Source organism: Primulina tabacum, unplaced genomic scaffold (genome assembly GCF_025594145.1).
Source record: "Primulina tabacum isolate GXHZ01 unplaced genomic scaffold, ASM2559414v2 Contig744, whole genome shotgun sequence".
In the NCBI taxonomy this organism is placed as follows: Eukaryota; Viridiplantae; Streptophyta; class Magnoliopsida; order Lamiales; family Gesneriaceae; genus Primulina; species Primulina tabacum.
In genome coordinates, this window is record NW_027459885.1 from 6,783 (window position 1) to 34,601 (window position 27,819).

Consider the following 27,819-nt stretch of genomic DNA (forward strand, 5'->3'; position numbering starts at 1 on the left):
TTTTATTTTGGCATGTTTTTGAAAATATCGACCGAGCCTTCAAAAATTCCTTTGAATCGCTAAAATTTGCGTACCAATTAAAAATATGCTCTGACGGGTAAATATAACCAACAATGCCCATTTCCTGAAAAAATACACTTAAAACACCTTATATTAATAAATAAAAATTAACATGTAATAAAAATAAATTTTCTGATAATTCTTCGGTCACCGTTCCTCGATCCAGTGCGAAATGCATCTAGAAACCCTAATGCGTGAACTTTTAAAATAATCATGATTGAATCCTATCATGCAATAATTATGCATCGAATGCATAAAAATAAATAAATAAACATTTAAATAAAATCCTAGATTACATGCATTGAGGTTACATAATTTTAATTCTTGAACCTTACATCTTAGTTTCTTACAGATTATCAGTATACAACTGATTTAGTTTTCGTAGCACAACTGATCTTTAAAAAATCGAATATTTTGGTGTAATGTGCTAGTAATCTTATCTCAAATGATAGCCTGAAAGCTATTAATATATCTTTGAAGAGTGAGCTTCTCTGTATGAATATCGCAACTGATCGTGTAAAACTGAATTTCTCAAGTGTTCTCAAAATCGATGTTAATGTCGAAATCAATCTCTTTCATACTGAATTTCTTCATCTATTTATAGGCTTTCATCCAAACGATAATAATAAATGCATTAAATGATTCATATCCGTTTGAATTATTCTATTTGAGTGTGTCAACATTCTTTTGATAATAGTATGAAGTTGCAGTCTGATATGCGGCTCTCCTACTGTTAGTTACAATCTACTGTGTCGATTTGTCAATTGTTGGTTGACCTAGCTGATGACGTGTCAAACTGATATCAGTTGTTCGATTTATGACTTAACAGTTGAACTAACTTAATGCGTCATGTTAAGTTCTAACTAATATATCAGCTCACTTTACTGATTCAGTTATCTTTGTTCATTTCAATTTCATCCGATCATTTAATTAAATCTTGAGTTTGGATGACTTAAGTTTGGATTATCCCTGTTTGGTGGTGGTATGGACCTTTCCTATTGTTTGGGAAATATTGTCTCTAGGCGATAAAAATCATCAGCCTTGGAGTCTCCAGACATATGACCATGAATTTTAGGTTGCTTATTTCCTTATTTTTTTTCTTTTTGGATTTGATGAGAACATTTTCCAACAACATTTTCATGTAAGAAAAAAATAGCCTTTGACATGGTGTTGAATACATCTTCAAAGAAATTTTCTGGTTTCTTTACACTTAATTCTTATGTATTTATTTTTAGAACAAGTATATCTATCTACTTGTTATAAAGCGTGAATAAGTTTAGGTTGGCCAGTTTTGGTACGGTTGCAGGTCAAATGAAATACACGTATCCTGCGTTGCTTTATCTACCACAGCAAGAGTTTGTGCGGCGCTTGTGTGCGGATGACAGCTTTCGGTTTACTCCTTTTCTTCATTTTCTTTGACTCCATCTGCCTGCCATCCTTCTCTCCATCGTTCTACACTTGCTCTTTCGCACCGATGGTGCCTCCGGAAATAGCTCACGATGTCAGCATACATGCACGCACCAAACGCGCTTGGATTACCAGTGTTTGGCCGCGAGAACATATTTCTTCACGCTTCAACTTCACGGTTAGTGTGTGTTTGCACATGGATTTCAATTCCCATTTTGATTTTTGATTAGCTATTTTCCTTTTAAGAAGCAGGTGTGGGTTGAGTCTCAGAGATTTTGCGTTCAGAGGAATTGTTATGGCTGCAGCTTCAGTTGCTTCCACTATAACTGTCATGCGACCCCCTTCCTCGATGTTACAAGGTGGATGTAACTTAATTAGTGTGATTGGTTCGTTTTTATTTAACTTTATTTGTGATACCCGTGCTTGATATGAGCTAGACTTGGAGAAATTGTTGTTTAAACCGGATGGATATAACTATTGGATGTGGCCAGGTCGGAAGATACATTATGTAGTGGAAGGGGAGGGGTTCCCCATTGTTCCTATTCATGGATTTGGGGCTTCTACATATCAATGGAGGTTACGTTTGGTCTCTTTTTTTTTTGTCCTTTTAGGTCGTGAAAACATTAATCGCAATATATCAATTGATACCCCATAGATGGGTCTAGCCCAGGTGGAAGACTTGGATGGGCCCACTACTCTTGGCTCATCCCTAGCAAGTGGAAAACAAGCCCACCAAGGGCCCAGGTATTCTCCTATAAATACCAGGTTTGATTGTTCAGTTAAGCTATTCACTATATTGTTTTCAGCAGCGCCCTTAGCTACTCCCCCCATATATCCTCAGTCTCTGACTTGAGCATCGGAGGGGCTACGCCAGGATCTCCTGGCCCCCTCCTAACGGTCTTATTTGTGATTTCAGGCCCAGGGTAATTTTGAAGCCCGTGTCTGGATTAGTGACGCTTGCGTGGATCGGACCCTAAATTTCCCGTGAGTATCACTTGGCGCCGTCTGTGGGAATATCTGAGTTGAGACGTAGAGATGGTAGGGAGGCGAGGGAGTGGAAGAGCCACCTCAGCATCATCGCGTCCTCGGAGGGGACCCGAACCATCTCGCGCTGAGGCGGGACAGGAACAACCGCATCTTGAGACGAGACATGAACAACCTCGTCAAGAGGCCAGAACTGAGCAGCCCATCCACGAGACGAGGGTCGAGCAAACCCGTCCCAATGAGAATGTGGGAAACTTGACCCTGGAACAGCTGGGCCAATTTATCACCCGAACAGTGGATGAGGCCATGAAGAGGAATCAAGAGTCTATGTTTGTAGAGGAAAGGCCCATCAGGAGCGGGAGGAAAATGTTGAGGTCCATCATAGCAGGGTTGAAGAGACGCAACCCCTCCAGAGTGGGGAGATTAGTGAGATGGGAGAGATGTGGAAAGAGATAAGGAGGTTGAGGGAGCAGGTGGGAAGCAGGGCGCCGGTACCAAAGAGGAAGCCCTTTTTCACTAGCCATCTTGGAGGAAGGGCTTCCTCCGAATTTCCGACAATCAAACGTTGGAGAGTATGACGGACATACAGACCCTGAGGAACACTTGGGGAGATTTGAGAATGCGGCTCTGTTGCACCAATATTCGGACGGAGTCAGGTGCAGGGTGTTTCTGGGCACGTTGGTGAGGTCAGCCCAGCAATGGTTTAATACCCTGCAGCCCAACTCCATACAATCGTTCGAGGATTTCTCTGCAGCCTTCTTGCACCGATTTGCCAGCAGCAAGAGGCATCAAAAGAACTATTTGAGTTGTTTGTGATGAAACAGCAAGAGGCTGAAACGTTGCGGGAGTTTGTCCAGCGCTTCAACACTGCAGCGCTAGAAATACCAGCGGCTACCCCTGACATCATGATAAGTGCCTTTACACAAGGACTAAGGGGAGGAGAGTTTTTTAAGTCGTTGGTCAAGAAGCCTCCGTCGAGCTATGATGATTTGTTGGCTCGAGCTGAGAAATATGTAAACTTGGAGGATGCTCAACGATACAGGAGGATGGAAAACCGGCCCGGAGGAAGTAGGGTGGAGGGAGCCGAGAGAGGTGGAAAGAAGAGGGGTGCAGGGGAAAGAGATGAGGACAGAACCAAAGGTAGAAGACAATTCTCATCACATGTTCCTCTGAATAGGAGTCGGGATAAGGTGATGGAGGTGAGGGAGTCGGGGGAGGGGGGAGAAGTCGCAGAGGGTTGAGAGCAGTGCTCGACCTCCGCCACGGGGTAGACAAGAAGGGTCCTCGTCCGGGAGTGAGCTGAGATCTCGCCCGTCTTCTAGGCGGGGTCGAGGCCCTCCATGGATACATCCGAGGATCGAAGAGCCGAGGAGAGGGTCGAGGTCAGGATGTCCCTCGGGAGCCCGCTGAACCGAGGAGGAGAACGAATGAGGATAATCACCCGACGAGAGGAATGATTCATATGATCTGGGGGGTGCTACTGATGGGGATTCCGGGCGAGCGCGGAAGGCGCATGGGAGGAGGTTGGAGAATTTTGAAATATCGAGGAGTGCGAACTTACCCCATGATCCTGTCATCAGTTTTGGGCCAGAGGATCTCCGAGGCATTGTGGCTCCTCATAACGATGCCTTGGTGGTGACGACCACCGTTGCCAATTACGATGTGGCACGAATCTTTATTGATAATGGAAGCTCTGTTAATATCCTGTTCAAGAGTACTCTGGATCAGATGAAGGTGGAAGGATTTGAGTTTGAGCCAATCTCCACTCCTCTATATGGGTTCGCAGGACATGCCATCCCGCCGCTGGGTCAAATTGTCCTTCCTTTATCTTTGGGCATGAGCCTCGGCGGGTGACCAAGATGACGACATTTACTGTGGTGGACACCCCATCCGCTTACAATGGAATTCTGGGGCGACCAGCCCTAAAGGATTTCAGAGCTGTAGCGTCCACGTATCATCAGAAGTTGAAGTTTCCTGTGGGGAGGGAGGTTGGAGTCTTATGTGGGGACCAGAAAGTCGCTCGTCGGTGTTATGAGGGGATAGTGAAAGAAGAGGGGAAGAGGGCACGTGTGGAGGTCAATATGATTAGAAGGGGGCGAAGCGGGTTGCCCGTGGTAAGGAGAGAGGTTCATGAGGTGATGGATGAGAAGCCGGAGATCGTGACATTGGGGCCTGACAAGAAAACTCTAAGAATAGCCCCTGACCTTGACCCAGAGGTAAGGGAAAAACTTATTACTTGTTTACAAGCTAATCTCAACAGGTTCGCTTGGTCAGCCCAAGAGCTCACAGGGACGAGTCCAGATGTAGCAGAACATCGGTTAAACATCTTGCCGAATTCTCGTCCCGTGAAGCAGAAGAAAAGACACTTCGGGCCCGAGAAAGATATAGTTATAAAAAAGGAGGTGGGAGAGTTGCTCAGTGCTGGGCACATTCGAGAGGTACAATTTCCTACTTGGCTCTCGAATGTCGTTCTTGTTCCGAAAAGTTCGGGAAAATGGAGGATGTGTGTGGACTTCAGAGATCTCAACAAGGCATGTCCTAAAGATTGTTATCCCTTGCCGCGGATAGATCAGTTGGTGGACTCCACAGCCGGACACCAGTATTTGTGCATGCTGGACGCTTATCAGGGGTACCATCAAATCCCCTTGGCCGTGGAGGATCAAGATAAAGTAAGTTTCATCACCTCTGAAGGAACTTTCTGTTACGTGGTCATGCCCTTCGGACTAAAAAATGCCGGAGCCACGTATCAGCGGTTGATGGATAAAGTCTTTTCTAAGCAGGTGGGGAGGAATGTGGAAGTGTATGTGGATGACATCATGGTAAAGTCTAAGGATTCAGCCCTGCTCATACCTGACTTAGTGGAGACCTTTTCCACCCTCAGGTCCTATGGGCTGAAGTTGAACCCTCAGAAGTGTATATTTGGGGTGAAGAGTGGGAAGTTTCTGGGTTATATGGTGACGGAGAGGGGAATTGAGGCTAACCCTGAGAAAGTTCAAGCTATCCAAAATATGGTCTCTCCTCAGGGGCCCAAAGATGTTCAGCAGTTGGCAGGGAGGATTGCTGCGCTGGCACGTTTTATCTCGAGATCCGCCCATAGAAGTTTACCTTTTTCCGGACCCTGCGAAAGGCGAAAAAATTTGAGTGGGGGCCGGATTGCGAGAAGGCTTTCACAGAACTGAAGGAGTACCTTGCCGAGCTTCCTGTTCTAGCCAAACCGCAGCGGGGGAGCCTTTGTGGGTATATTTATCTGCCACTGAAGGGGCCGTGAGTTCGGTCCTTGTCAAGCTTGATGGATCAGTTCAACAGCCGGTGTACTATGTTTCGCATGCACTCAAGGGGGCAGAGATCCGATACTCGGGGTTGGAAAAGTTGGCTTTGGCGTTGGTAATGACAGCCAGACGCTTGAGGCCTTACTTCTTATCTCATCCGATTGTGGTGCTCACTAACAGTCCATTAGGCAGAATTCTCACTCATTCTGATATGTCCGGCCGCCTGGTTAAGTGGACTACGGAGTTGGGAGAATATGACATCCAGTATGAGCCGAGAACAGCTATTAAAGCACAAGCGTTAGCCGATTTTCTGGCTGAGACTGTACATCAGGAGAATGAGGACCCTTGGAAGGTGTATGTGGATGGTTCCTCGTCGAAGGACGGAAGTGGGGTGGGAGTAGTACTGATTTCACCAGCTGGGGAAGAAGTGAAGTTGGCTGTAAGGTTGGACTTTCGAGCATCCAATAATGAGGCAGAGTATGAGGCTGTGTTGGCAGGACTTCGAGCAGCCATAAATGTGGGAGCTACCCGGGTACTTATTTTTTCTGACTCACAGTTGGTAGCGCAACAGATGAAGGGGATGTATGATGTGAAAGATGAGAAGCTTATTGAGTATGCTCGAGAAGTGAACAGAATCAGAGAGAAATTCACAGAGATTACATTTGAACAGATTCCCAGGAAAGAAAATGAAAAGGCAGACACTCTAGCCAAAATGGCTGGAACGATGGGAAGTTGGAAGAATAGAGATGTGGTATTTCAAATCGAACTCACACCTCACACGAGTTCACCTGCAGTTGAGCAAGAAGAAGAGGATTGGAGGACTGACATAATTGATTACCTGAAAGAGGGAAAGCTTCCTGATAACCCTCGCGAAGCTCGTAAGTTGAAGATAAAATGTTCACGCTATGTAATGGTTGGGGACGTGTTGTTTAGAACGTCTTTGCAGGGCCACTTCTTCGGTGCTTAAGTTACAAAGAGGCTGATTATGTGCTCCGAGAAGTTCACGAGGGGTGTTGTGGAAATCATTTAGGGGCTTATGCATTAGCAAAAAAGTACTGCGCCGGTTATTCTTGGCCCTCAGTGCTGCATGATGCTCAAGAGTTGGTAATGTCTTGTGATAGTTGTCAACGTCATGCGCGGTTGAATCACCGGCCGGCCGCGATGATGAAGGCTGTCACGGCCGCCTGTCCCTTTGACCAGTGGGGAATGGATATCGTGGGACCTTTTCCTATAGCTCCTGCTCAGAAAAAATTCCTACTGGTAGCAGTTGATTATTTTTCAAAGTGGGTGGAAGCAGAGCCTTTGGCCAGAATCACTGAGAACGACGTCCTGAAATTCTTGTGGAAGAGTATAGTATGCAGGTACGGGGTACCTAGGAGGCTGATATCCGATAATGGGAGACAGTTCCAAGGGGCCAAAATCGAAGCTTGGTGTAAAGAGATGAAGATCCAACAAGTCTTTACCTCTGTAGCTTACCCGCAGAGTAATGGCCAGGTGGAGGTGACTAATCGGACGCTGGTACAGGGTTGAAAGTTCGACTGGGCAAGGCCAAAGGCAATTGGGTGGATGAGCTACCAAGTGTCTTATGGGCATACCGAACCACTCCGAGAGAGGGAACCAAAGAAACTCCTTTCAGTTTGGTCTACGGTAATGAAGCAGTGCTCCCGGCTGAGATCGGGTTGGAATCGGCAAGGGTGATGTTTTATGACGAGGACAATGGGGCGAGACGCGCTACTGACCTTGATCTTTTGGAAGGAAAGAGGGAGGCTGCCAGCATTCAATTGGAAGCTTATAAGAACCGCATTGCACAGTTATAATCGGAGAGTCGTGCAAAAAAACTTTCAGGTGGGTGATTTGGTCCTGAGGAAGGTGCCAGAAGAGCAGGGGGAAAATTGGACCCAAAGTGGGAGGGTCCCTTCAAGGTGGTCGAGAGGTTGAGCTCTGGAGCCTATTACTTAGAGAATGCGCAAGGCAAAGCTTTGAAGAGGCCTTGGAATGCTTATCACCTTAGGAAGTATTATTCTTGATTCTGTCATTGATGTTTTTATTTCCTGAATTTTCTTGTGTAATCCATCGGAATTCAATAAAATCAAGTTCTTCCTTTTATTTCATGAATGTTGTGTAGTGAGAGTGATAACATGATTTTATTTTCCTACTAAGGCATCGCTAGTAGAGGAGCACGTGAAAAATTTTATTTTCCTACTAAGGCATCGCCTAGTAGAGGAGCAGAGTGAGGAAGAAAAATTTCTATTTTCCTACTAAGGCATCGCCTAGTAGAGGAGAGGGTGGGGTGGTACATTTCTATTTTCCTGCTAAGGTATGCCTAGCAGAGGAGTTAGAGGGTGATGGTGTTTTATTTTCCTGCTAAGTGTCACCTAGCAGAGGAGTTAGAGGGTGATGGTGTTGATTTCTATTTTCCTGCTAAGGTGTCACCTAGCAGAGGAGTTAGAGGGTGGAGGTGGTGATTTCTATTTTCCTGCTAAGGTGTCACCTAGCAGAGGAGTTAGAGGGTGATGGTGTTGATTTCTATTTTCCTGCTAAGGCATCGCTAGTAGAGGATAGAGGGTGATGGTGTGTTCTATTTTCCTGCTAAGGCATCGCCTAGTAGAGGAGTAGAGGGTGATGGTTGATTTTATTTTCCTGCTAAGGTGTCACCTAGCAGAGGAGTTAGAGGGTGATGTGTTGATTTCTATTTTCCTGCTAAGGCATCGCCTAGTAGAGGAGTAGAGGGTGATGGTGTTGATTTTATTTTCCTGCTAAGGCATCGCTAGCAGAGGAGTTAGAGGGTGATGGTGTTGATTTCTATTTTCCTGCTAAGGTGTCACCTAGCAGAGGAGTTAGAGGGTGATGGATGGTGATTTCTATTTTCCTGCTAAGGTGTCACCTAGCAGAGGAGTTAGAGGGAGATGGTTGATTTCTATTTTCTGCTAAGGTGTCACCTAGCAGAGGAGTTAGAGGGTGATGGTGTTGATTTTATTTTCCTGCTAAGGCATGCCTAGCAGAGGAGTTAGAGGGTGGAGATGGTGAATTTCTATTTTCCTGTCACCGAGCAGAGGAGTTAGAGGGGAGATGTGATTTTATTTTCCTGCTAAGGTATGATCTAGCAGAGGAGTTAGAGGGTGATGATTTTATTTGCCCTAACAGGTTAATAGTATCAGAGACAAACTCGTGAGAAGCAGTAAATTCAAATGCAAAATACTCAAGGTTGCATAAATAAAACGAGTTCGTACATGTCAAAAGTGCGCAAAAGGAAATAACCAAATGTAAACGTCCCAAAAGTCGCATAATCCTATGGAAAATAAAACAATGCAGAAAATAACATAAATAAAGGGGCTCAATCTAGGAATCGGGGGGAGACTCGATATGAAGCCCTCGAAGTCGATAAAGTCAGTAGGGGCGCCTGGCGGAGGATAGCCCTCAGCATGGAAAAGGCCGACTGCACCCTCGAAACCCACCCCCAGGTAGTGAAAAGCTTTCGGGCCACAGATCTCGACAAATTCTTCGGATTTGAGAAATTCTTTTGAAGGAGGAGGCTTCTGCAACATGTCGTGCCTTGGCGTCTTAAAGATCAGCCTGTGAGTTCTTTAATTCTTTCTTCAGCTTCTTGATCTCTTTAGCTTGATCCTCTATCAGCCGCTGAGACTCCTGCTTCTGTTTTGAGAGCTCGCCGCACTGGATCTGGGACTCCGACAATTGAGCTTGGACTCCGACAATTGAGCTTGGGACTCCGAAAGCTCCTCGGCATGCGACACTTTCATCTCATCAATAGTAGCCTGGAGATGTTCGCGGAGAGCCTGAACCTCGCGTAATTCTTGACAAGAGTCAGATCGAGCGACGTGAGCGCGCTCAGCCAACTCCCCGACGTACATCATGCCCTGCATAAGTAGACAAGGGTGAAAAGACGATAAGAAGATCAAATGTATATTAAACATCAATCTAAAGGTTATAAGGAGAAGTATACCTCGATGACACTGCTGCATGTCCGGCGGAGGAGGTCTGACCACCCCAGTGAACCCATGAACGCTGCATCGGCGTGGAAGGAAGCTACATTATCTTCTGATTCAGAGGAGTAGGACCCCGCCCCACGATGGCCGAATCCGAAGTGTATAGAGGATGCACCGCCGATGCGAGGGGAGGCCCCTCATCGGGCTCGGACCCCTCTGGAGAAGAGACCGATGCGACAGAAATCCAGAAATCTTGCGCTTGCCATGCTGAGGGGCTGACGGGCTAAGATCAGTGGATGCATTTTGCTTACCAGACGGAGGAGGGGACTTGGCGCGAGGAGGTGGCGAGGAGGCTCGCTCTGAGGGGAGGAGGAGGAGCCTGCTTTCTTCTTCGCAGCAGTAGGGGAGCTAGGGGAGCTAGCAGGCTTTTCGCGGTAGTAGAACAAGAACCTGTTTTCTTTTTCTCAGCAGCAGAACAATCTCCCTTTGGGCCCATCGTGACTGGGGGTAATGGATTTCTGGGAAGCTGATGAAGAACCCCCGGCCTTTGTCTTGGAAAGTTCACGGAGAAATAGGGCATTCATGACTCTAGTACCTGCAAGCAGAGACAAGGAACCAAATGAGAATGTTATCAAGTAACATAATAAATAAAAGAAAAACAAGAAGTATGGACAGATGAGAATATCTACCAGCATTCTCCTTCAGCTTAATTTTAGCGGGACTTAACCCGGCATGACATAGGAGATCCTCAGATAGAAGTTTGGGAATGTTAAAGCATCGATCTCCTAGTACACTCATTATCTGCAGGTACTCCTCATCTTTCTTATAACTCTTGGAAAGTTTGGGTTTAGTGAAGACAGGGTACCAATCGGTAAAGCAAGTCAATTCTTTGGGTGGCTGTACAAAGAAAATATTTTTTCCAGTCCTTCACATGACTGGGGGCCCCATCGAACAGTTTGTGGCTAGACCGGGAGGTTACATAGAAAGGTCCATCTTTTGACCTGGACAAAACTAAGAAGTAGGAAAAAGTGGTGCAATTCAAAGGGAGGCCTAAAGCTCTGAATAACACAGCGAAACAGCTTATCAAACGGAAGGCATTAGGGTGAGTAAACCTAAGTGCACCTATAGTACTTGCTTAATTCTTGAAAGAAATCACACAGGGGGAAACGAAGGCCGGCATCAAAATGATGCTGAAAAAAGGTATAATAGCCCTTGGGGGCTAGATAAGGTCGGTCCTTTGGGCCAGGAATGATGATCTGGTGGGAGGAAGGAATGTGCCACAGAGTCCTAATTTTCGACTCACTACCAGGAGGAATGTAGGATGACAAGTGACCATACCATAAGTTATCTGCCTCAGATATGTTCATTTGTTGGGTCACGTGACGAACTTCCTTACCCGGACGACTATGAGCGGTGACTTCCTCCTCAGGATAGGGTAAAATCAGGATCAGCTAAGGAAGTCCTACCCTGGCTAGACTCGCTGGACCTGCTAGACCTGCTAGACTTGCTGGACTCGCTGGACTCACTAAACCTCTCAGAACCACTCGAAGAACTAGACTCGGAATCGGAATCGGAAGAAGACATAAGTGCTAAGGATAATCAAACAGGAAGAGGAGGGAACTGACCCGGATGAGGCAGGGGAAAATACTCAAAGCAATAGAATCGCAAGGATGGCCGAGCGAGGTGCGTTACGGCACGTGAGGGCTGGCGCGCAAGGGCGACGGGCGAGCTGGTGCTCGGGTGATGGGCGAATGTATGACGCTCGGGCGAGCGTGGCAGGCGTGGGCGAGCACGCGGCGGAGGGCGAGGGTGAGCGTGGCGCTGTCGCTGGGCGAGCGTGTGCTGGCGAGCATGCGCGCTGGGCGCTCGGCGAAGGCGATGCGCGGCGGGGGCGCGATGGTGAGGCGTGCTGAGGGCTCGGGCGAGCAGGCGTTGGGCGAGCTGGGGGCGCCGGGCGAGCGTGGGCGATCGGGCTGTGGGGGCGCTCGGGCGAGCGTGGGCGATCGAGCGAACGTGGGTGCTCGGACGCTCGGGCGAACGTGGCGGTGTACGGGCGAGCGTCGGTGCTCGGGTGCTCAGACGCGGGGGCGGGCGTGGCGATGCGCGGGCGAGCGTAGGGATGCTCGGGCGAGCGTGGATGCTTGGACGCTCGGGCGAGCAGGCGTTCGGCGAGCTGGGGGCGGGGCGAGCGTGGGCGATCGGGCTGTGGGGGCGCTCGGGCGAGCGTGGGCGATCGGGCGACCGTGGGTGCTCGGACGTTGGGGCGAACGTGGCGGTGTACGGGCGAGCTTCGGTGCTCGGGTGCTCAGACGCGGGGGCTGGCGTGGCGATGCGCGGGCGAGCGTAGGGATGCTCGGGCGAGCGTGGATGCTTGGACGCTCGGGCGAGCAGGCGTTGGGCGAGCTGGGGGCGCTGGGCGAGCGTGGGCGATCGGGCTGTGCGGGGGCGCTCGGGCGAGCGTGGGCGATGGGCGACCGTGGGTGCTCGGACGTTGGGGCGAATGTGGGGTGTACGGGCGAGCGTCGGTGCTCGGGTGCTCAAACGCGGGGGCGGGCGTGGCGATGCTCGGGCGAGCGTGGATGCTTGGACGCTGGGCGAGCGTGGCGGTGCGCGGGCGAGCACAGGGATGCTCAGGTACTCGGACGCTGGGCGTGGCGTGACGTGGCGCGCTTGGGCGAGCAGACCCGCAGGGGCAGGGCGAGCTCGCGTTGGGGCAGCGCGTAGATGGTGAGGGCTGGCTTGGCGAGGCGCGCAAGCGAGGCAATGGCTTGCGGCTCGACGAGGACAGCGTGGCGAGCGGTGTGTGTGTGGGGCGCGAGCCGGTGTGGGTGCGAGGGCAGAGAAAATTTTCAGGGAGAAGTGAGGATTGGAGTGCGGAAGGAGCCTATATTTATAGGGGGAGCACAAATCTTACCAAGATTGTGATTTGATTTGATATCTTTTCCTTACAGGTCGATCCCCGTAATTTTCGCAGCGGCAAGCATCGTTCGTTAACGACAAACGAAATAAATTTTTCTGTTACGGTACGTCCTCGTCGCAGATAAACCAAGGACAACACAACTAATCGAACTTTGAAGCTACGATTCAGTTCGACTCGGGAGGGGGAGACTGTTGATACCCCATAGATGGGTCTAGCCCAGGTGGAAGACTTGGATGGGCCCACTACTGTTGTGGCTCATCCCTAGCCCAAGTGGAAAACAAGCCCACCAAGGGCCCAGGTATTCTCCTATAAATACCAGGTTTGATTGTTCAGTTAAGCTATTCACTATATGTTTTCAGCAGCGCCCTTGCTGCTCCCCCCATATATCCTCAGTCTCTGACTTGAGCGTCGGAGGGGCTACGCCAGGATACTCTCCTGGCCCCCTCCTAACGGTCTTTTTTGTGATTTCAGGCCCAGGGTAATTTTGAAGCCCGTGTCTGGATTAGTGACACTTGCGTGGATCGGACCCAAAATTTCCCGTGAGTATCATCAATGTTCTCCCCCTTTATTTAACTTCGTAATACATCTATAATACATCTAGAGAAACAATCGAAATCTCACATGCGTTAGCTAATTTTGCCTTGTGCAACAGTAACTTATGTGCTCTTCATGTTATCTACAGAAACAAAAATGATTTAAATAATAACAACCTTCTTTGTGATTTGAAGGTTCTGAACGCAAATGGATTCTAGCTTCTAATATGGTGCCGTGCCATATTGATGTTGGTACACAGTTTAACAATTGCTCCTATCAAATTAGGAAAATTGTTTATTTTCTTCTTAATCTTTTTTTCTTTTGGTACAACATACCTGAATAGGCAAAAAAATCATAAGGTCTATGCACTAGATTGCTAGGATTCGGGTGGAGCGAGAAGGCAATTATTGATTATGATGCTTTGGTATGGAGAGAGACCGGGTGGTGGATTTCTTAAAGGAGGTAGTAAGAGAACCTGCTGTATTAGTTGGGAACAGGCAAGTGTGTGCTCCTTTTTCTTCTTGCTGCTTTTAATGGCTGTACGAAGGATGTTGTCGATGCATTTCATTCGGGAGAATCGTTGAGGTTAATCCAACATTATTTAATTTGAGGTATATGCTGTTTTCTACCTATATAGATTGAATATTATTTGAATGAGCTTTTAATCCATTTATGGACGCATACAAGTAGAGAAGTGGTTGTACCAATGTAGAACCCGTAAATCAGTAGACGTATAAGCCATGCATAATTCTAGATTTTTAAATTTAATTGACTTCATTGCATGATTATTTTAAATGCATTTGTTTGAAGTTAATTATTTTATTATTTCAGTTCAGTAGTTTGATTTTAGCATTTCAGTTATTTCAGTGAGGCCGGACCGGAGTTGGAGTTTTGAGATAGAATTTAAGATTCGAGAAATATTTCCAGAAGTTAATTTAGCTAGCAACAAGTTCATTTAAGTTAGAAAGGGAGGTTTGAGGATTTAATTTAATTATTTGAGGTGATTAAGAAATGAACTCATTTAAGTTATTAATTAAGGGGTTAGCTCACTAAATTATTTAAAGGATTAGTAAGGCTTTCAAGGATTATTAGTTGACTAGATAATCAACATTTCCCTTTATTTTATCATGCATTTTTCGGCCACCCTTAGTGCTAGAAGATCATTTTCCAACTCATCAACTTTGACCAATTCTTTGCATGTAATTAGTAGGATAATTCTAGGATTTTTGGGAGCACAATTTAATTAATAATGGACATATCCTAGACTAGAAAATAAGCAAAATTTCGGCCACTACCTCCTAGAAGCATCCCCAACTCATTTGATATCAAACAATTCAAAATTCAAAATGAGAAGACTTGGTCTTGATTCTTTCCTTATATCTTGCACCCTTCCCTCACCTCCTAACCATCATTCCCCCTCCCTTAGTCACGAAATTCAGAGTGTTTTTGTGAGAGGAAAACGTGGGAATTCAGTAGGAAGCAAGGGAAGAAAAATCGAGAGCAAGAAAGGTAAACAAGAGAAGCGCTCCACCTCCTCCGTGCCGCGTCGTCGTCGTTTCGTTCGTTTTCTTTCGAAACGAAACCAGGCATGTCTAGATTTCTTTCAAACCTCAATCAAGTCATATTATCATTTATTTTTCAGTACATGATCATGTTTTAGCAAAAAAATCGAGATCCATGTCAAAATATTTTGAACACACATGCAGAATTTTCGATTTCCTTGGCAAGCTTCACGTTTTTTGGTTTTGATGGTTTCAGGTATTGGATCGACTCCAGGCTCCCAAGGCGGCTTGTATACATGTAGTAGGATGCATTAGGACCATGTTGGTCCATTCAAACCAGCCCCATGCTTGCTGGAAAAGAATGACAGCAAGTCCCCATAGGTGCAGAAATGTGTTCGAAATTCAGTTTTGTGTCAAGGGGGATCTGATCTTGGCTGCCCCAAGGGCCTTAGCCATGGTTGGATCACTTCCCTAGCATGTCTAAGACGTGACTAAGTTGCCCTTTTGGTGGCTTGGTCCATGGTCATCGGTTTTTAATAATCAACAAGAACAGCCCCTTTCCCCATTCGGCCTTCCATTTTTCAGCATATGGTTCGTTTCTTTTGTGCTTGGTGTGGATCTTGGTTGGCCTATGGCCCTTAGCCACGGTTCATATCATGCTCCTAGATGTCTAGATCGTGCCATGGTCAATCAAATGGCCACTGGAACGACGCAAGACATCGATCATAGCATAAACACTACACACGCATGCACGTTGCTCTCGGTTGGACCCTTCGGTTAGTTTGGTGTGATGCGGATTGTGGCTGGCCTAGGGCCCTTAGCCATGGTTCAAATCATTCCTTGGGATGTTGGTAAGAGTCTCTGGTCGGTGGTTCACGCCCCTAATGGCCGATAGTCTCGAAACCAACGCAAGTCTTGTAGTTGCGCAGCTGCTGGAAATTACAGCAAGTTGCTGTGTTCAGAAGCTGTTCGTTTGAGTTCTTGGTTGGCTTTTAGCCCATGGCCTTGGACTGGACAGTGCCTCATTGAGTTAGGAAGGTCATGTTTTTGACCGTTTCATTTGGATCATTTTTGAGGTCGTACGAGAATTTACGGTGCAATGTGCCAAATTGACTCTCGAAAGAGCGTTTCGTGTTTTGGCCTCCATTCCACCTAGATTTCGACCCTATCATTTTAGGAATTATTTTATGATTTTTCAGCGTATTTTAATCATGACTATACGTCGGTTCAGTGTCGGTTCAGGTTGGCTCGGAGTCATGATTAAATGCGAAGTCATTAGGCGTCATAGTCGCATCTTTTGAACGTAAATTGCATAGTTGGTCAAGTTTAAGCTATTGCATATTTTTCATGGCACAGTTAGGTTGCAGCGAGCCTGGGAACGATCCAATCCAATCCAGTTGGTAAAATTACAGGAATTTTCATTACGCCAGTTAATTATTTTACGTGCATTAAATAGAAAATGATTATTTTTGAGATTTATGCGATATGGCTTGTGGTTCATTCACTATGTGGGAGTGTTATTTTATACGGTCGCCAGTGACCGATCAGTTCAGTATGGTACCACCCGGTCGCCAGTGACCGGCCAGCTCAGTTCAGTTTCAGCCTCCCCGGTAGCCAGTTACCGATCAGTTCAGCTTAGTGCAGTGGCCACAGGCGTAAAACATAATCTCAACAGAAAATTTTACCAGTATTTCAGTACAGGCTCCAAGGAGCAAATATTTTTACAGTGATTTCCAGTTCAGTTATGCACGTATTATAATTGCTCAGTACAGATTATTTTCAGTATGCCTCAGGACAGGATATTTATCACATGCATATTTTAAATTCAGATTTTTACTCGTTACCTGCGATTATGCATGCTGAGTCTTTAGGCTCACTAGACTTGATTGTTGTAGGTACTGATGAGGCCAGGGCCGAGGGCGGGGACCAGTGAGCCAGCTTGGGTCGGCAGTAGTGGCACCCGAGGACCTCAGTGCAGCAGTTGTTATTTTTTCCGCAAACAATTTTATCAGTTGTTGGATATTTTTAAATTGTGTTGTTGGCAAAACTTTATTTTCTTCCGCTGCAATTATTTTGAAATATTGAACTTGATTCACCAGTGATTTTATGAATGAGGCCATTTAAGTTCTTTTAAAAAAAAATTTTTAATTTTCCGCAAATTTTCAAGAAGGAGTTTTAGGCCTTCACAGTTGGTATCAGAGCGGTGGTTCTGTATAGGGTTTCACTACTACTGACCGCGAGAAGCTCACGAAGCCACGCCTTTGGTCTGTAAGTTTTTCAGTTCAGCATTTTGTTCAGCATTTCAGTTAAAGCATGAATTATTTGTCAGCATGCTTCCAGATTTTCAGTATTTCAGAGTTCATTTAAAATAAATTATGGAATTATGCATGTTAGTTACGTATGGGTTATGTTGGAACAGTATGCCCCCTAGACGCATTTTAGAGCGCAACAGAGAGGAGGAGCCTCGCCGAGAGGAAGGAGCATAGACCGGAGGGAGACCTACCACCTCCTCCACCGCCCCCACCGGACATGAGTGCCCAGATGTTAGCTGGGATGGCACAGTTCTTCGCACAGTTTGCGGGGGGCAATGCCGCAGCCGTAGCCGCAGCCGCAGCCAGGCCGACAGGGCCCGAGGCTGTTATGAGCGATTCATGAAGATGCGCCCGAAGGAATTCTCTGGGGCATCTGACCCCATGGTTGCCGAGGGATGGATCAAATCCCTCGAGGTTATCTTCGATTTTATGGAGCTGGGGACGCAGACCGAGTCCGATGTGCCACCTACTGTTCACTGGAGACGCCCGCTTATGGTGGGAAGGAGCTTCGGTAGCCCTGACATTGGCTACACTTTCTTGGACCCGCTTTACGGAGGTTTTCTACTCCAAGTATTTTGCTGAGGAGGTTCGCACCAGGCTGACCACCGAGTTCATGAGTCTGAGACAGGGGGATATGTCGGTTACGGAGTTTATCCGTAAGTTCGAGAGGGGCTGTCACTTTGTGCCCCTGATAGCGAATGATGCCAGAGCCAAGCTGATGCACTTCCTGGTGGGTTTACGGCCGATCTTGCGCCGGGATGTTAGGGTATCTGACCCTGCTACTTATGAGATTGCCGTCTCCAAGGCCTTAGCCGCAGAGCAGGATCTGCGGGATATCGAGAGGGATCGCCAGGGCAAGCGCCCAGTCCAGGCACCGCACCGCCCTCCTCCTCATCAGCATCAGCAGCAGAATAAGAGGCCTTTTCATGGACCGCCCAGGAACAGAGGCCAGCAGCAGCAGGGGACGCCCAGCCCCGAGGACTCAGGAGCACCCAGTCTGTCCCAGGTGCTCACGTCGCCATCCTGGAGCATGTATGGCTGGCTCAGGAAAGTGTTTTAAGTGTGGCAGTCCAGACCACATGTTGCTGCAGTGCCCTCAGAGGAATCTGCCTACCCAAGGCAGAGTTTTTGCTCTCCATGCCGCGGAAACCAACCCGGAGACTATGTTGTTGACAGGTACCTCTAAACTTTAAGTTATTCTTCGAATTTCAGCATTTTGGGAATCGGGATTTAGATTTTGAACTTAGAACTGTTATAGGATTGCATGCTCTACTCAGATTTATTTCGGGAAATTAAGCTAGAGGAACCTACCTTTGCATGTCTATAAGTTTAGATCTTGTAGTGGGATTCAACTTAGAGCTCCGCTCTTTCAGGGAGAATTTTTATATCTGGTTCCGCTACCAAGGCCTTGATAGATTCAGGGGCCACTCACTATCGTTTTTCGGAGGTCTTTGCAAACTTTCTCAAGATCCAGACCATTGGGCTAGATACAGCCTTTTCAGTAGTGTTGCCGTCAGGCGAGGAGATGGCAGCTACCAATGTTATCCGAGATATAGACCTTGAGCTGCACGGTAATCTTGTTTATGCGGATCTGATTGTGCTACCGATGCCGGAATTTGACATCATCCTAGGGATGGACTGGCTATTGAGGAACAGAGTGTTGATAGACTTCCAGCGGAGATCCGTTCTTGTCCGACCGCCTGGAATGGAGCAGTTCTTATTTGAGCCGGACAGGTACTTTCCTTTACCGCGCATTATTCCTTATGTTCAGGCTAGGAAGCTCATGCATAGAGGGTGTCGGGCATTTCTAGCAACCTTTTTATCTGTCCCCGAGGAACCCAGCCAGTCAGCCTCAGATGTTCCGATTGTTAGAGATTTCTTAGACGTTTTTCCCGAAGACGTCTCTGGTATGCCACCAGAGAGAGAGGTGGAGTTTTCCATTGAGCTTATGCCAGGTACGGCTCCGATATCCAAAGCGCCGTACCGACTAGCACCGACAGAGATGGCAGAGCTTAAGAAGCAGATCCAGGAACTTCTCGACAAGGAGTTCATTCGCCCGAGCTTTTCTCCATGGGGCGCGCCAGTCTTATTTGTGAAAAAGAAGGATGGCTCGATGAGGCTTTGCATTGACTACCGGGAGTTGAACAGGGTTACAGTGAAGAATAAATACCCACTGCCGAGGATTGAGGATCTGTTTGACCAGTTGCAGGGAGCTTCGATTTTCTCCAAGATAGATCTGCGTTCCGGTTATCACCAGTTGAGGGTGAGAGATGCTGATGTCTCGAAGACAGCTTTCAGGACTCGTTATGGCACTACGAGTTCCTAGTGATGCCGTTCGGTCTGACGAATGCGCCAGCGATCTTCATGGATCTAATGAATCGCGTATTTCAGCCGTACCTCGACCAGTTTGTGATAGTGTTCATAGATGACATTCTCGTCTACTCCAAGAGTCGGGAGGAGCACAGCAGGCATCTGACCACAGTGTTGCAGACATTGCAGAAACAAAACTATTCGCAAAGTTCAGTAAGTGCGAATTCTGGTTAGAGAAGGTGGCGTTCTTGGGCCACATTGTTTCTAGCAGTGGCATTGAGGTAGACCCCGAAAGTTGTAGCAGTCAGAGATTGGGTTGTGCCTCAGAATGCATCAGAGATCCGCAGTTTCTTGGGCTAGCAGGATATTACAGGAAATTCATCCAGGGATTCTCCTCTATTGCCGTTCCACTCACAGCACTGACAAGAAAAATGTGAAGTTTGTGTGGAGCGAGGAGTGTCAGAAGAGCTTCGATACTTTGAAGCAAGCTCTTATCTCAGCACCCGTTTTGGCTGTACCGTCAGGATCTGGTGAGTTTGTCCTTTATACCGATGCTTCGAAGCTTGGTTTAGGTGCAGTTTTGATGCAGCATGGGAGAGTGATAGCGTATGCTTCTCGACAGCTGAAAATCCACGAGAAGAATTACCCTACCCATGATCTGGAGTTAGCGGCCGTAGTTTTTGCTTTGAAGATTTGGAGGCACTATCTGTATGGAGAGAAGTGCAGATCTTTACCGACCATAAGAGCCTCAAGTATTTCTTTACGCAGAAGGAGCTGAACATGCGTCAGAGGCGTTGGTTGGAGCTTGTGAAAGACTACGATTGTGACATTAGCTACCACCCGGGTAAAGCTAATGTAGTTGCGGATGCTTTGAGCAGGAAAGTCGCAGTGATGGCTCATTTGACGATGCAGAAACCTCTTCAGATTGAGATGCAGAGGTTTGATCTTGAGACTTACCCTCGAGGTAGAGTTCCTCGTTTATCTACCTTGACTATCCAGTCCTCTCTTATTGACCGTATTCGCAGCGGTCAGGCAGCAGATGAGCAGTTGGCACAGTGGAAGAAGAGAGATGAAGCCAAGGGCAGTGTTTTGTATACAGTCAGCGACGGTATTGTGAGATACCGAGATAGGATATGGGTTCCTAGCAGTGATTCTATCCGAGCAGACATCTTATCAGAGGCCCATACGTCCCCGTACTCCATTCACCCTGGGAGTACGAAGATGTACAAAGATCTGCAGCTATTGTATTGGTGGCCAGGATGAAGAAGGACATCAGGCGTTTTGTATCCGAGTGCCTGACTTGCCAGTTAGTGAAGGCCGAGCATCAGAGACCAGCAGGTTTGCTCAAGCCTCTTCCTATTCCCGAGTGGAAGTGGGAGAATTACCATGGACTTTGTGACCGGATTGCCGAGGTCAGCCAGAGGATCGAATGCTATCTGGGTGATTGTAGATCGTCTTACCAAATCAGCGCACTTCTTGCCTATTAAGACGACTTTCACCATGGTTCAGTATGCAGAGCTGTATATCCGAGAGATAGTCCGACTCCATGGTATTCCAGTTTCTATCGTATCCGACAGAGATCCCAGATTCACTTCCTCGTTTTGGAAGAGTTTGCATTCGACTTTGGGTACGAAGTTGCTGTTTAGCACAGCTTTCCATCCGCACGATGGGCAGTCGGAGCGAGTTATTCAGATCTTAGAGGATCTTCTCCGTGCTTGCGTCATTGATTTCTCTGGGAGTTGGGAGTCGAACTTACCATTGGTAGAGTTCACCTATAACAACAGTTTCCAGTCGTCTATAGGTATGGCTCCGTATGAAGCGCTGTATGGCCGCAAGTGTAGATCTCCTGTTCATTGGGATGAAGTAGGAGAGAGAGCAGAGTTGGGTCCAGAGATTGTTCAGCAGGCAGCATGTAGTAGTCAAGATCCGTGATAGATGAGGACTGCTCAGAGCCGACAGAAGAGTTATGCCGATCAGCGGAGGAGAGAGTTAGAGTTTGCAGTGGGCGATCATGTCTTCGTGAAAGTGGCACCTATGAAGGGTGTCATGAGATTTGGCAAGAAAGGGAAGCTCAGTCCGAGATTCATTGGACCGTTTGAGATCCTCGACAGAGTTGGGACGCTAGCGTATCGTGTGGCTCTTCCGCCGAATCTGGCCGGAGTACACAATGTCTTTCACGTCTCCATGCTGAGGAAGTATATGGCAAATCCTTCGCATGTGCTGAATTTCGAGCCGTTGCAGCTTACTCCGAACTTATCTTATGAGGAGAGACCCGTGCAGATCCTAGACAGACAGGAGAAGAAACTTCGGAACAAGTTGGTTAAGCGAGTCAAAGTCAAATGGCTCAACCATTCAGAGGAGGAAGCTACGTGGGAGTCTGAGCCGGAGATGAGAAGTCGATACCCTGAGTTATTCGGTGAGTTCTAATTTCGAGGACGAAATTTATTTAAGGGGGAAGGATTGTAGAACCCGTAAATCAGTAGACGTATAAGCCATGCATAATTCTAGATTTTTAAATTTAATTGACTTCATTGCATGATTATTTTAAATGCATTTGTTTGAAGTTAATTATTATTATTTCAGTTCAGTAGTTTGATTTTTAGCATTTCAGTTATTTCAGTGAGGCCGGACCGGAGTTGGAGTTTTGAGATAGAATTTAAGATTCGAGAAATATTTCCAGAAGTTAATTTAGCTAGCAAAAGTTCATTTAAGTTAGAAAGGGAGGTTTGAGGATTTAATTTAATTATTTGAGGTGATTAAGAAATGAACTCATTTAAGTTATTAATTAAGGGGTTAGCTCACTAAATTATTTAAAGGATTAGTAAGGCTTTCAAGGATTATTAGTTGACTAGATAATCAACATTTCCCTTTATTTTATCATGCATTTTTCGGCCACCCTTAGTGCTAGAAGATTCATTTTCCAACTCATCAACTTTGACCAATTCTTTGCATGTAATTAGTAGGATAATTCTAGGATTTTTGGGAGCACAATTTAATTAATTAATGGACATATCCTAGACTAGAAAATAAGCAAAATTTCGGCCACTACCTCCTAGAAGCATCCACCAACTCATTTGATATCAAACAAATTCAAAATTCAAAAATGGAAGACTTGGTCTTGATTCTTCCTTATATCTTGCACCCACTCCCTCACCCTCCTAACCATCATTCCCCCCTCCCTTTCACGAAATTCAGAGTGTTTTTAGAGAAAAACCGTGGAATTCAGTAGGAAGCAAGGGAAGAAAATCGAGAGCAAGAAAGGTAAACAGAGAAGCGCTCCACCTCCTCCGTGCCGCGTCGTCGTCGTTTCGTTCGTTTTCTTTCGAAACGAACCAGGCATGTCTAGATTTCTTTCAAACCTCAATCAAGTCATATTATCATTTATTTTTCAGTACATGATCATGTTTTTCAAGTAAAAATCCGAGATCATGTCAAAATTTTGGACACACATGCAGAATTTCGGCTTCCTTGACAAGCTTCACGTTTTTCTGATTTGTGGTTTCAGGTATTGGATCGACTCCAGGCTCCCAAGGCGGCTTATATACATGTAGTATGCATTAGGACCATGTTGGTCCATTCAAACCAGCCCCATGCTTGCTGGAAATTCAGAATGACAGCAAGTCCCATAGGCAGAAATGTTTCGAAAATTCAGTTTTTGTCATGGAGGAAGGATCTGATCTTGGCTGCCCCAAGGGCCTATAGCCATGGTTGGATCACTTCCCTAGCATGTCTAAGACGTGACTAAGTTGCCCTTTTGGTGGCTTGGTCCATGGTCATCGGTTTTTAATAAAAACATCACAACAGCCCCTTCCCCTTCGGCTCTTCTTTGGACTTTTGGTTCGTTTCTTTTGTTGCTTGGTATGGATCTTGGTTGGCCTATGGCCCTTAGCCACGGTTCATATCATGCTCCTAGATGTCTAGATCGTGCCATGGTCAATCAAATGGCCATGGAACGACGCAAGACATCGATCATAGCATAAACACTACACACGCATGCACGTTGCTCTCGGTTGGACCCTTCGGTTGAGTTTGGTGTGATGCGGATTGTGGCTGGCCTAGGGCCCTTAGCCATGGTTCAAATCATTCCTTGGGATGTTGGTAAGAGTCTCTGGTCGGTGGTTCACGCCCCTAATGGCCGATAGTCTCGAAACCAACGCAAGTCTTGTAGTTGCGCAGCTGCTGGAAATTACAGCAAGTTGCTGTGTCGTTCAGAGGCTCGTTCGAGTTCTTGGTTGGCTTTTAGCCCATGGCCTTGGACTGGACAGTGCCTCATTGAGTTAAGGGTCATGTTTTTGACCGTTGTCATTTGGATCATTTTTGAGGTCGTACGAGAATTTACGGTGCAATGTGCCAAATTGACTCTCGAAAGAGCGTTTCGTGTTTTGGCCTCCATTCCACCTAGATTTCGACCCTATCATTTTAGGAGCATTATTTTATGATTTTTCAGCGTATTTTAATCATGACTATACGTCGGTTCAGTGTCGGTTCAGGTTGGCTCGGAGTCATGATTAAATGCGAAGTCATTAGGCGTCATAGTCGCATCTTTTGAACGTAAATTGCATAGTTGGTCAAGTTTAAGCTATTGCATATTTTTCATGGCACAGTTAGGTTGCAGCGAGCCTGGGAACGATCCAATCCAATCCAGTTGGTAAAATTACAGGAATTTTCATTATGCCAGTTAATTATTTTACGTGCATTAAATAGAAAATGATTATTTTTGAGATTTATGCGATATGGCTTGTGGTTCATTCACTATGTGGGAGTGTTATTTTATACGGTCGCCAGTGACCGATCAGTTCAGTATGGTACCACCCGGTCGCCAGTGACCGGCCAGCTCAGTTCAGTTTCAGCCTCCCCGGTAGCCAGTTACCGATCAGTTCAGCTTAGTGCAGTGGCCACAGGCGTAAAACATAATCTCAACAGAAAATTTTACCAGTTTTCAGTACAGGCTCCAAGGAGCAAATATTTTTACAGTGATTTCCAGTTCAGTTATGCACGTATTATAATTGCTCAGTACAGATTATTTTCAGTATGCCTCAGGACAGGATGTTATCATCATCATATTTAAATTCAGATTTTTACTCGTTACCTGCGATATATGCATGCTGAGTCTTTAGGCTCACTAGACTTGATTGTTGTAGGTACTGATGAGGCCAGGGCCGAGGGCGGGGACCAGTGAGCCAGCTTGGGTCGGCAGTAGTGGCACCCGAGGACCTCAGTGCAGCAGTTGTTATTTTCCGCAAACAATTTTATCAGTCGTTGGATATTTTTAAATCGTTGTTGTTGGCAAAACTTTATTTTCTTCCGCTGCAATATTTTGAAATATTGAACTTGATTCACCAGTGATTTTATGAATGAGGCCATTTAAGTTCTTTTAAAAAGAAAATTTTTAATTTTCCGCAAATTTTCAAGAAAGGAGTTTTAGGCCCTTCACATTCCCAGGAGTAGGACGTCTGGTGGTAGTGATCGAGGAACAGACCCAGATGCACTTGATGATGTAGTGACATGTATCTGTTCTTTTATGATTATGTCGCATATGTTATATATACTAATGCATTTCCTACGATTATCTTTGACTGAGTTGCATTGATATATGTTGTACCTGTTGAGTTTGTGTTACTATAGTATTGATCTTTGTACCTTTTGGGAGAGGAATTGATATCAGTGAATTCTGTGATATTTGTATACTACAGTAAAAAGGGAATGAGATTGATGAGTTGGTTGTACTTGTGTTGTCTGATTCTGACTACATTATTGATATTGATATGCTAACAAGTACAGAACTAGTATAGATTCTTGCCAGGAGATGGTAAGATTCGGACCTGAAATGGCCGATGAACGAATGATATACGGTAAGGATTCTCGATTTTGAATTCCTTGATATCCGTATTATGTATGATTCGATGATTATCGAAAATGGAGTAATTTCTTATGTATTCAGTTGCTTACTGAAGTTGAGCCTATCTAGGAATGATTTGTCAGTAGCAGGAGAGTTGCTATAGTCGTTCCAGATGAAATTCCGGGTTTGTCTTATATCAGGGAGAGCGACTTCAGCCTTGATTTGATATCAGGTATGAATTTCATTGTAGACTTCTGTACAGAATGATATTGATTGAATTGAAAGAATTGAAATGTCAGCTAGAAGATTTACTGCCTGAGAGTTAGAGTTACATCTGATTATGTGTTTCTCTGGAAATACTTCAGTTGTGTATGGGTTGATAAATCATGTGTTCCGAAGTGTTCTGATGACCTTATGCTCGTTTTATCTACGATTTTTTAATATATTCGCAGCGTATGATTGATTGAATCGAACAGTTGAAATCTGTATTGAATATTCTGGGAATCGAGATTGTTGTATACAGAATTGTTCGGCTATGAATCCAGATTGCAACATATTGTATTCAGAGTCTGTGATATCTGAAGATGGTATACTGATTAATTGTAGCACAGTTGAGACAGTGATCAGTGGCTGAAAACGACATTAAAAATGGCAGAACTTCAGAACATTCAAGCCGGCTCAGAGATGATGTAACGCCCCAGATTCGACGACTGTCCTTACTGCACCAAGACGAGTCTTTCCAGCGTGCTTATGTCCACACTCACACACACCCTAGGAAATTCCCAGAGGTCACTCATCCCAAAATTTCCCCAAGTCAAGCACGCTTAACTTTGGAGTTCTTATGTGATGAGCTACCGAAAAAAGACGCACCTTCGTGATATGAGTAGTACAAATCAAATCTTTTAAGCCTTCTTCAACTGTACAGTCCATTACATTGAACAAGTCTCGAATCCCTCTCATTCCCGTGTGGATCGGTTTATTCATGTTCCCTCCACCTAGAAGCCTGCCAGGCCGCTCATTGTCCGTGCAACTGATGGCACCGGCGATCACCCCCCGCCCTCTTCGGCCCCGGGCCTCACATGCCCCAGCTTCCGATTGGTTCGTCCCCGAACCACCTTACTAAGAGAGGTCGCTCTGATACCCAACTGTAACGCCCCAGATTCGACGACTGTCCTCACTGTATCAAGACGAGTCTTCCCGCGTGCTTATGTCCTCACTCACACGCACCCTAGGAAACTTCCCAGGAGGTCACCCATCCCAAAATTGTCCCAAGTCAAGCACGCTTCACTTTGGAATTCTTATGTGATGAGCTACCGAAAAGAAGCACCTTCGTGATATGAGTAGTACAAATCAAATCTTTTAAGCCTTCTTCAATGTACAGTCCATTACATTGAACAGTCTCGGAATCCCTCTCATTCCCGTGTGGGTCGGTTCATTCATGTTCCTCCACCTAGAAGCCTGCCAGGAGCCGCTCATTGTCCGTGCAACTGATGGCACCGGCGATCACCCCCCGCCTCTTCGGCCCCGGGCCTCACAGCTGATGTTGAAAATTACAGCAGTTCCGAAATTTGATTGTTCAGAACTTGATTTCGATAGTCAGAACAGTGTTCAATCAGAATACCAGGTAGGTAATGCTTTTTTATATAAGTAGCTGATTTGTTTGTGCCAGATATTTCGAATTTGAAATAACAGGTATTGTTAGAGGCACACAGTAGTAGATTCAGTATGATTCTGGTAGCAGGAAATGTGTGATAATTCGACGGACAGTTTTGATGTAAATAAACGAAATCAGTTATGTCAGAATTTGTATTGAAATGTCTAAATCGTGACAGATGAAACAGGAAAATAGAAACCAGGAGATTGAATATACAGATTCGATTCCTGAATAGAGATAGGAGTAAACTCTATGGATCTGGTGATAGACTTACCGAAATTGTGCCAAGAATGTACCAGGATGTGGTTATGATTGAACGATTGTTCAAATCTGCATATGTATATCGTACTGGATGACGTACAGATACGATTAGATTACTGAGATTTCTGTCAGAAAAGTGATCAGAATATACAGAATGCCAAATTTGATTATAGTAGACTGACTTCGATTGACTTGCAATTTAGCAGAGTGTACACGAGAGTTGGGTACGAAGGTACATCTGAATACCATATATCATCCACGGACTGATGATAGTCGGAGTAGACTATCCAGACACTGGAAGATATGCGTAGAGCTGTAGTGCTTGATTCTAGCACTAAGTGGCAGGATTCATTGCCATGTGGTTAGTTTTGTACGACCACGACCATCCGACGAGTATAGAGATGGCACCATTTGAGACATGGTATGGTAAGAAGCATGGATCTCCTCTTGATTGGAGATAATATCTCTGAGGTTCCTGAGTTTGGACCTGATATGATCAGAGATATGACTGGAAAAGTTAAGCTAATTCAGAAGAAAATGAAGACAGCTCAGAAGCGACAGATTGAATATGCCAACATCAGGCGACGACCGTTGGTATTTGAGGCAGAAGACTGAATATTGAATTAACTGGAATTAAACAGATCGATAACCGCTGTTGATGTTGAATTGTTATGAGCTGTTGATTGGTATATACGGATGTTGTATATCCAGTATTCTGATATCGATTCTATCAGAATTACTTCAAGTTGTATTAGGATATTATAATTCTTGAATTATTGTTCTAGATTTGGAATAAGAATTAGCAGAAGAAAGATAATTCAGA

At 45.8% G+C, this 27,819-nt stretch overlaps 1 protein-coding gene across 4 annotated transcripts; it reads left to right on the forward strand.

Annotated features, from left to right (window-relative positions):
* Positions 1-1,335: 1,335 nt before the first annotated feature.
* Positions 1,336-13,743, forward strand: LOC142534948 (uncharacterized). 4 transcript variants are annotated; one of them, XM_075641588.1, is made up of 4 exons: positions 1,336-1,645; positions 1,720-1,832; positions 1,905-2,043; positions 13,267-13,392. In XM_075641588.1, the coding sequence occupies exons 1-4, from the start codon at positions 1,560-1,562 to the stop codon at positions 13,334-13,336; spliced, it is 408 nt and encodes a 135-aa protein (XP_075497703.1). In that variant the 5' UTR covers positions 1,336-1,559; the 3' UTR covers positions 13,337-13,392. The 4 variants fall into 4 exon arrangements, 2 of the variants coding, with proteins under 2 accessions (XP_075497703.1, XP_075497704.1); XM_075641589.1 differs by having other exon boundaries at positions 1,720-1,826; XR_012817296.1 differs by lacking the exon at positions 13,267-13,392 and adding an exon at positions 13,551-13,743 and having other exon boundaries at positions 1,337-1,826; positions 1,959-2,043.
* The last annotated feature ends 14,076 nt before the right edge of the window (positions 13,744-27,819 follow it).

What these genes read in the sequence shown, in the direction of transcription:
- LOC142534948 (XM_075641588.1), top strand. Translation starts at nt 1,560, where the DNA reads ATGTCAGCATACATGCACGCACCAAACGCGCTTGGATTACCAGTGTTT. An exon ending in CTCGATGTTACAAGGTGGAT is followed by an intron (nt 1,833 to 1,904) that starts GTAACTTAATTA and finishes GATATGAGCTAG; the next exon opens with ACTTGGAGAAATTGTTGTTT. An exon ending in GCTTCTACATATCAATGGAG is followed by an intron (nt 2,044 to 13,266) that starts GTTACGTTTGGT and finishes TGTTATCTACAG; the next exon opens with AAACAAAAATGATTTAAATA.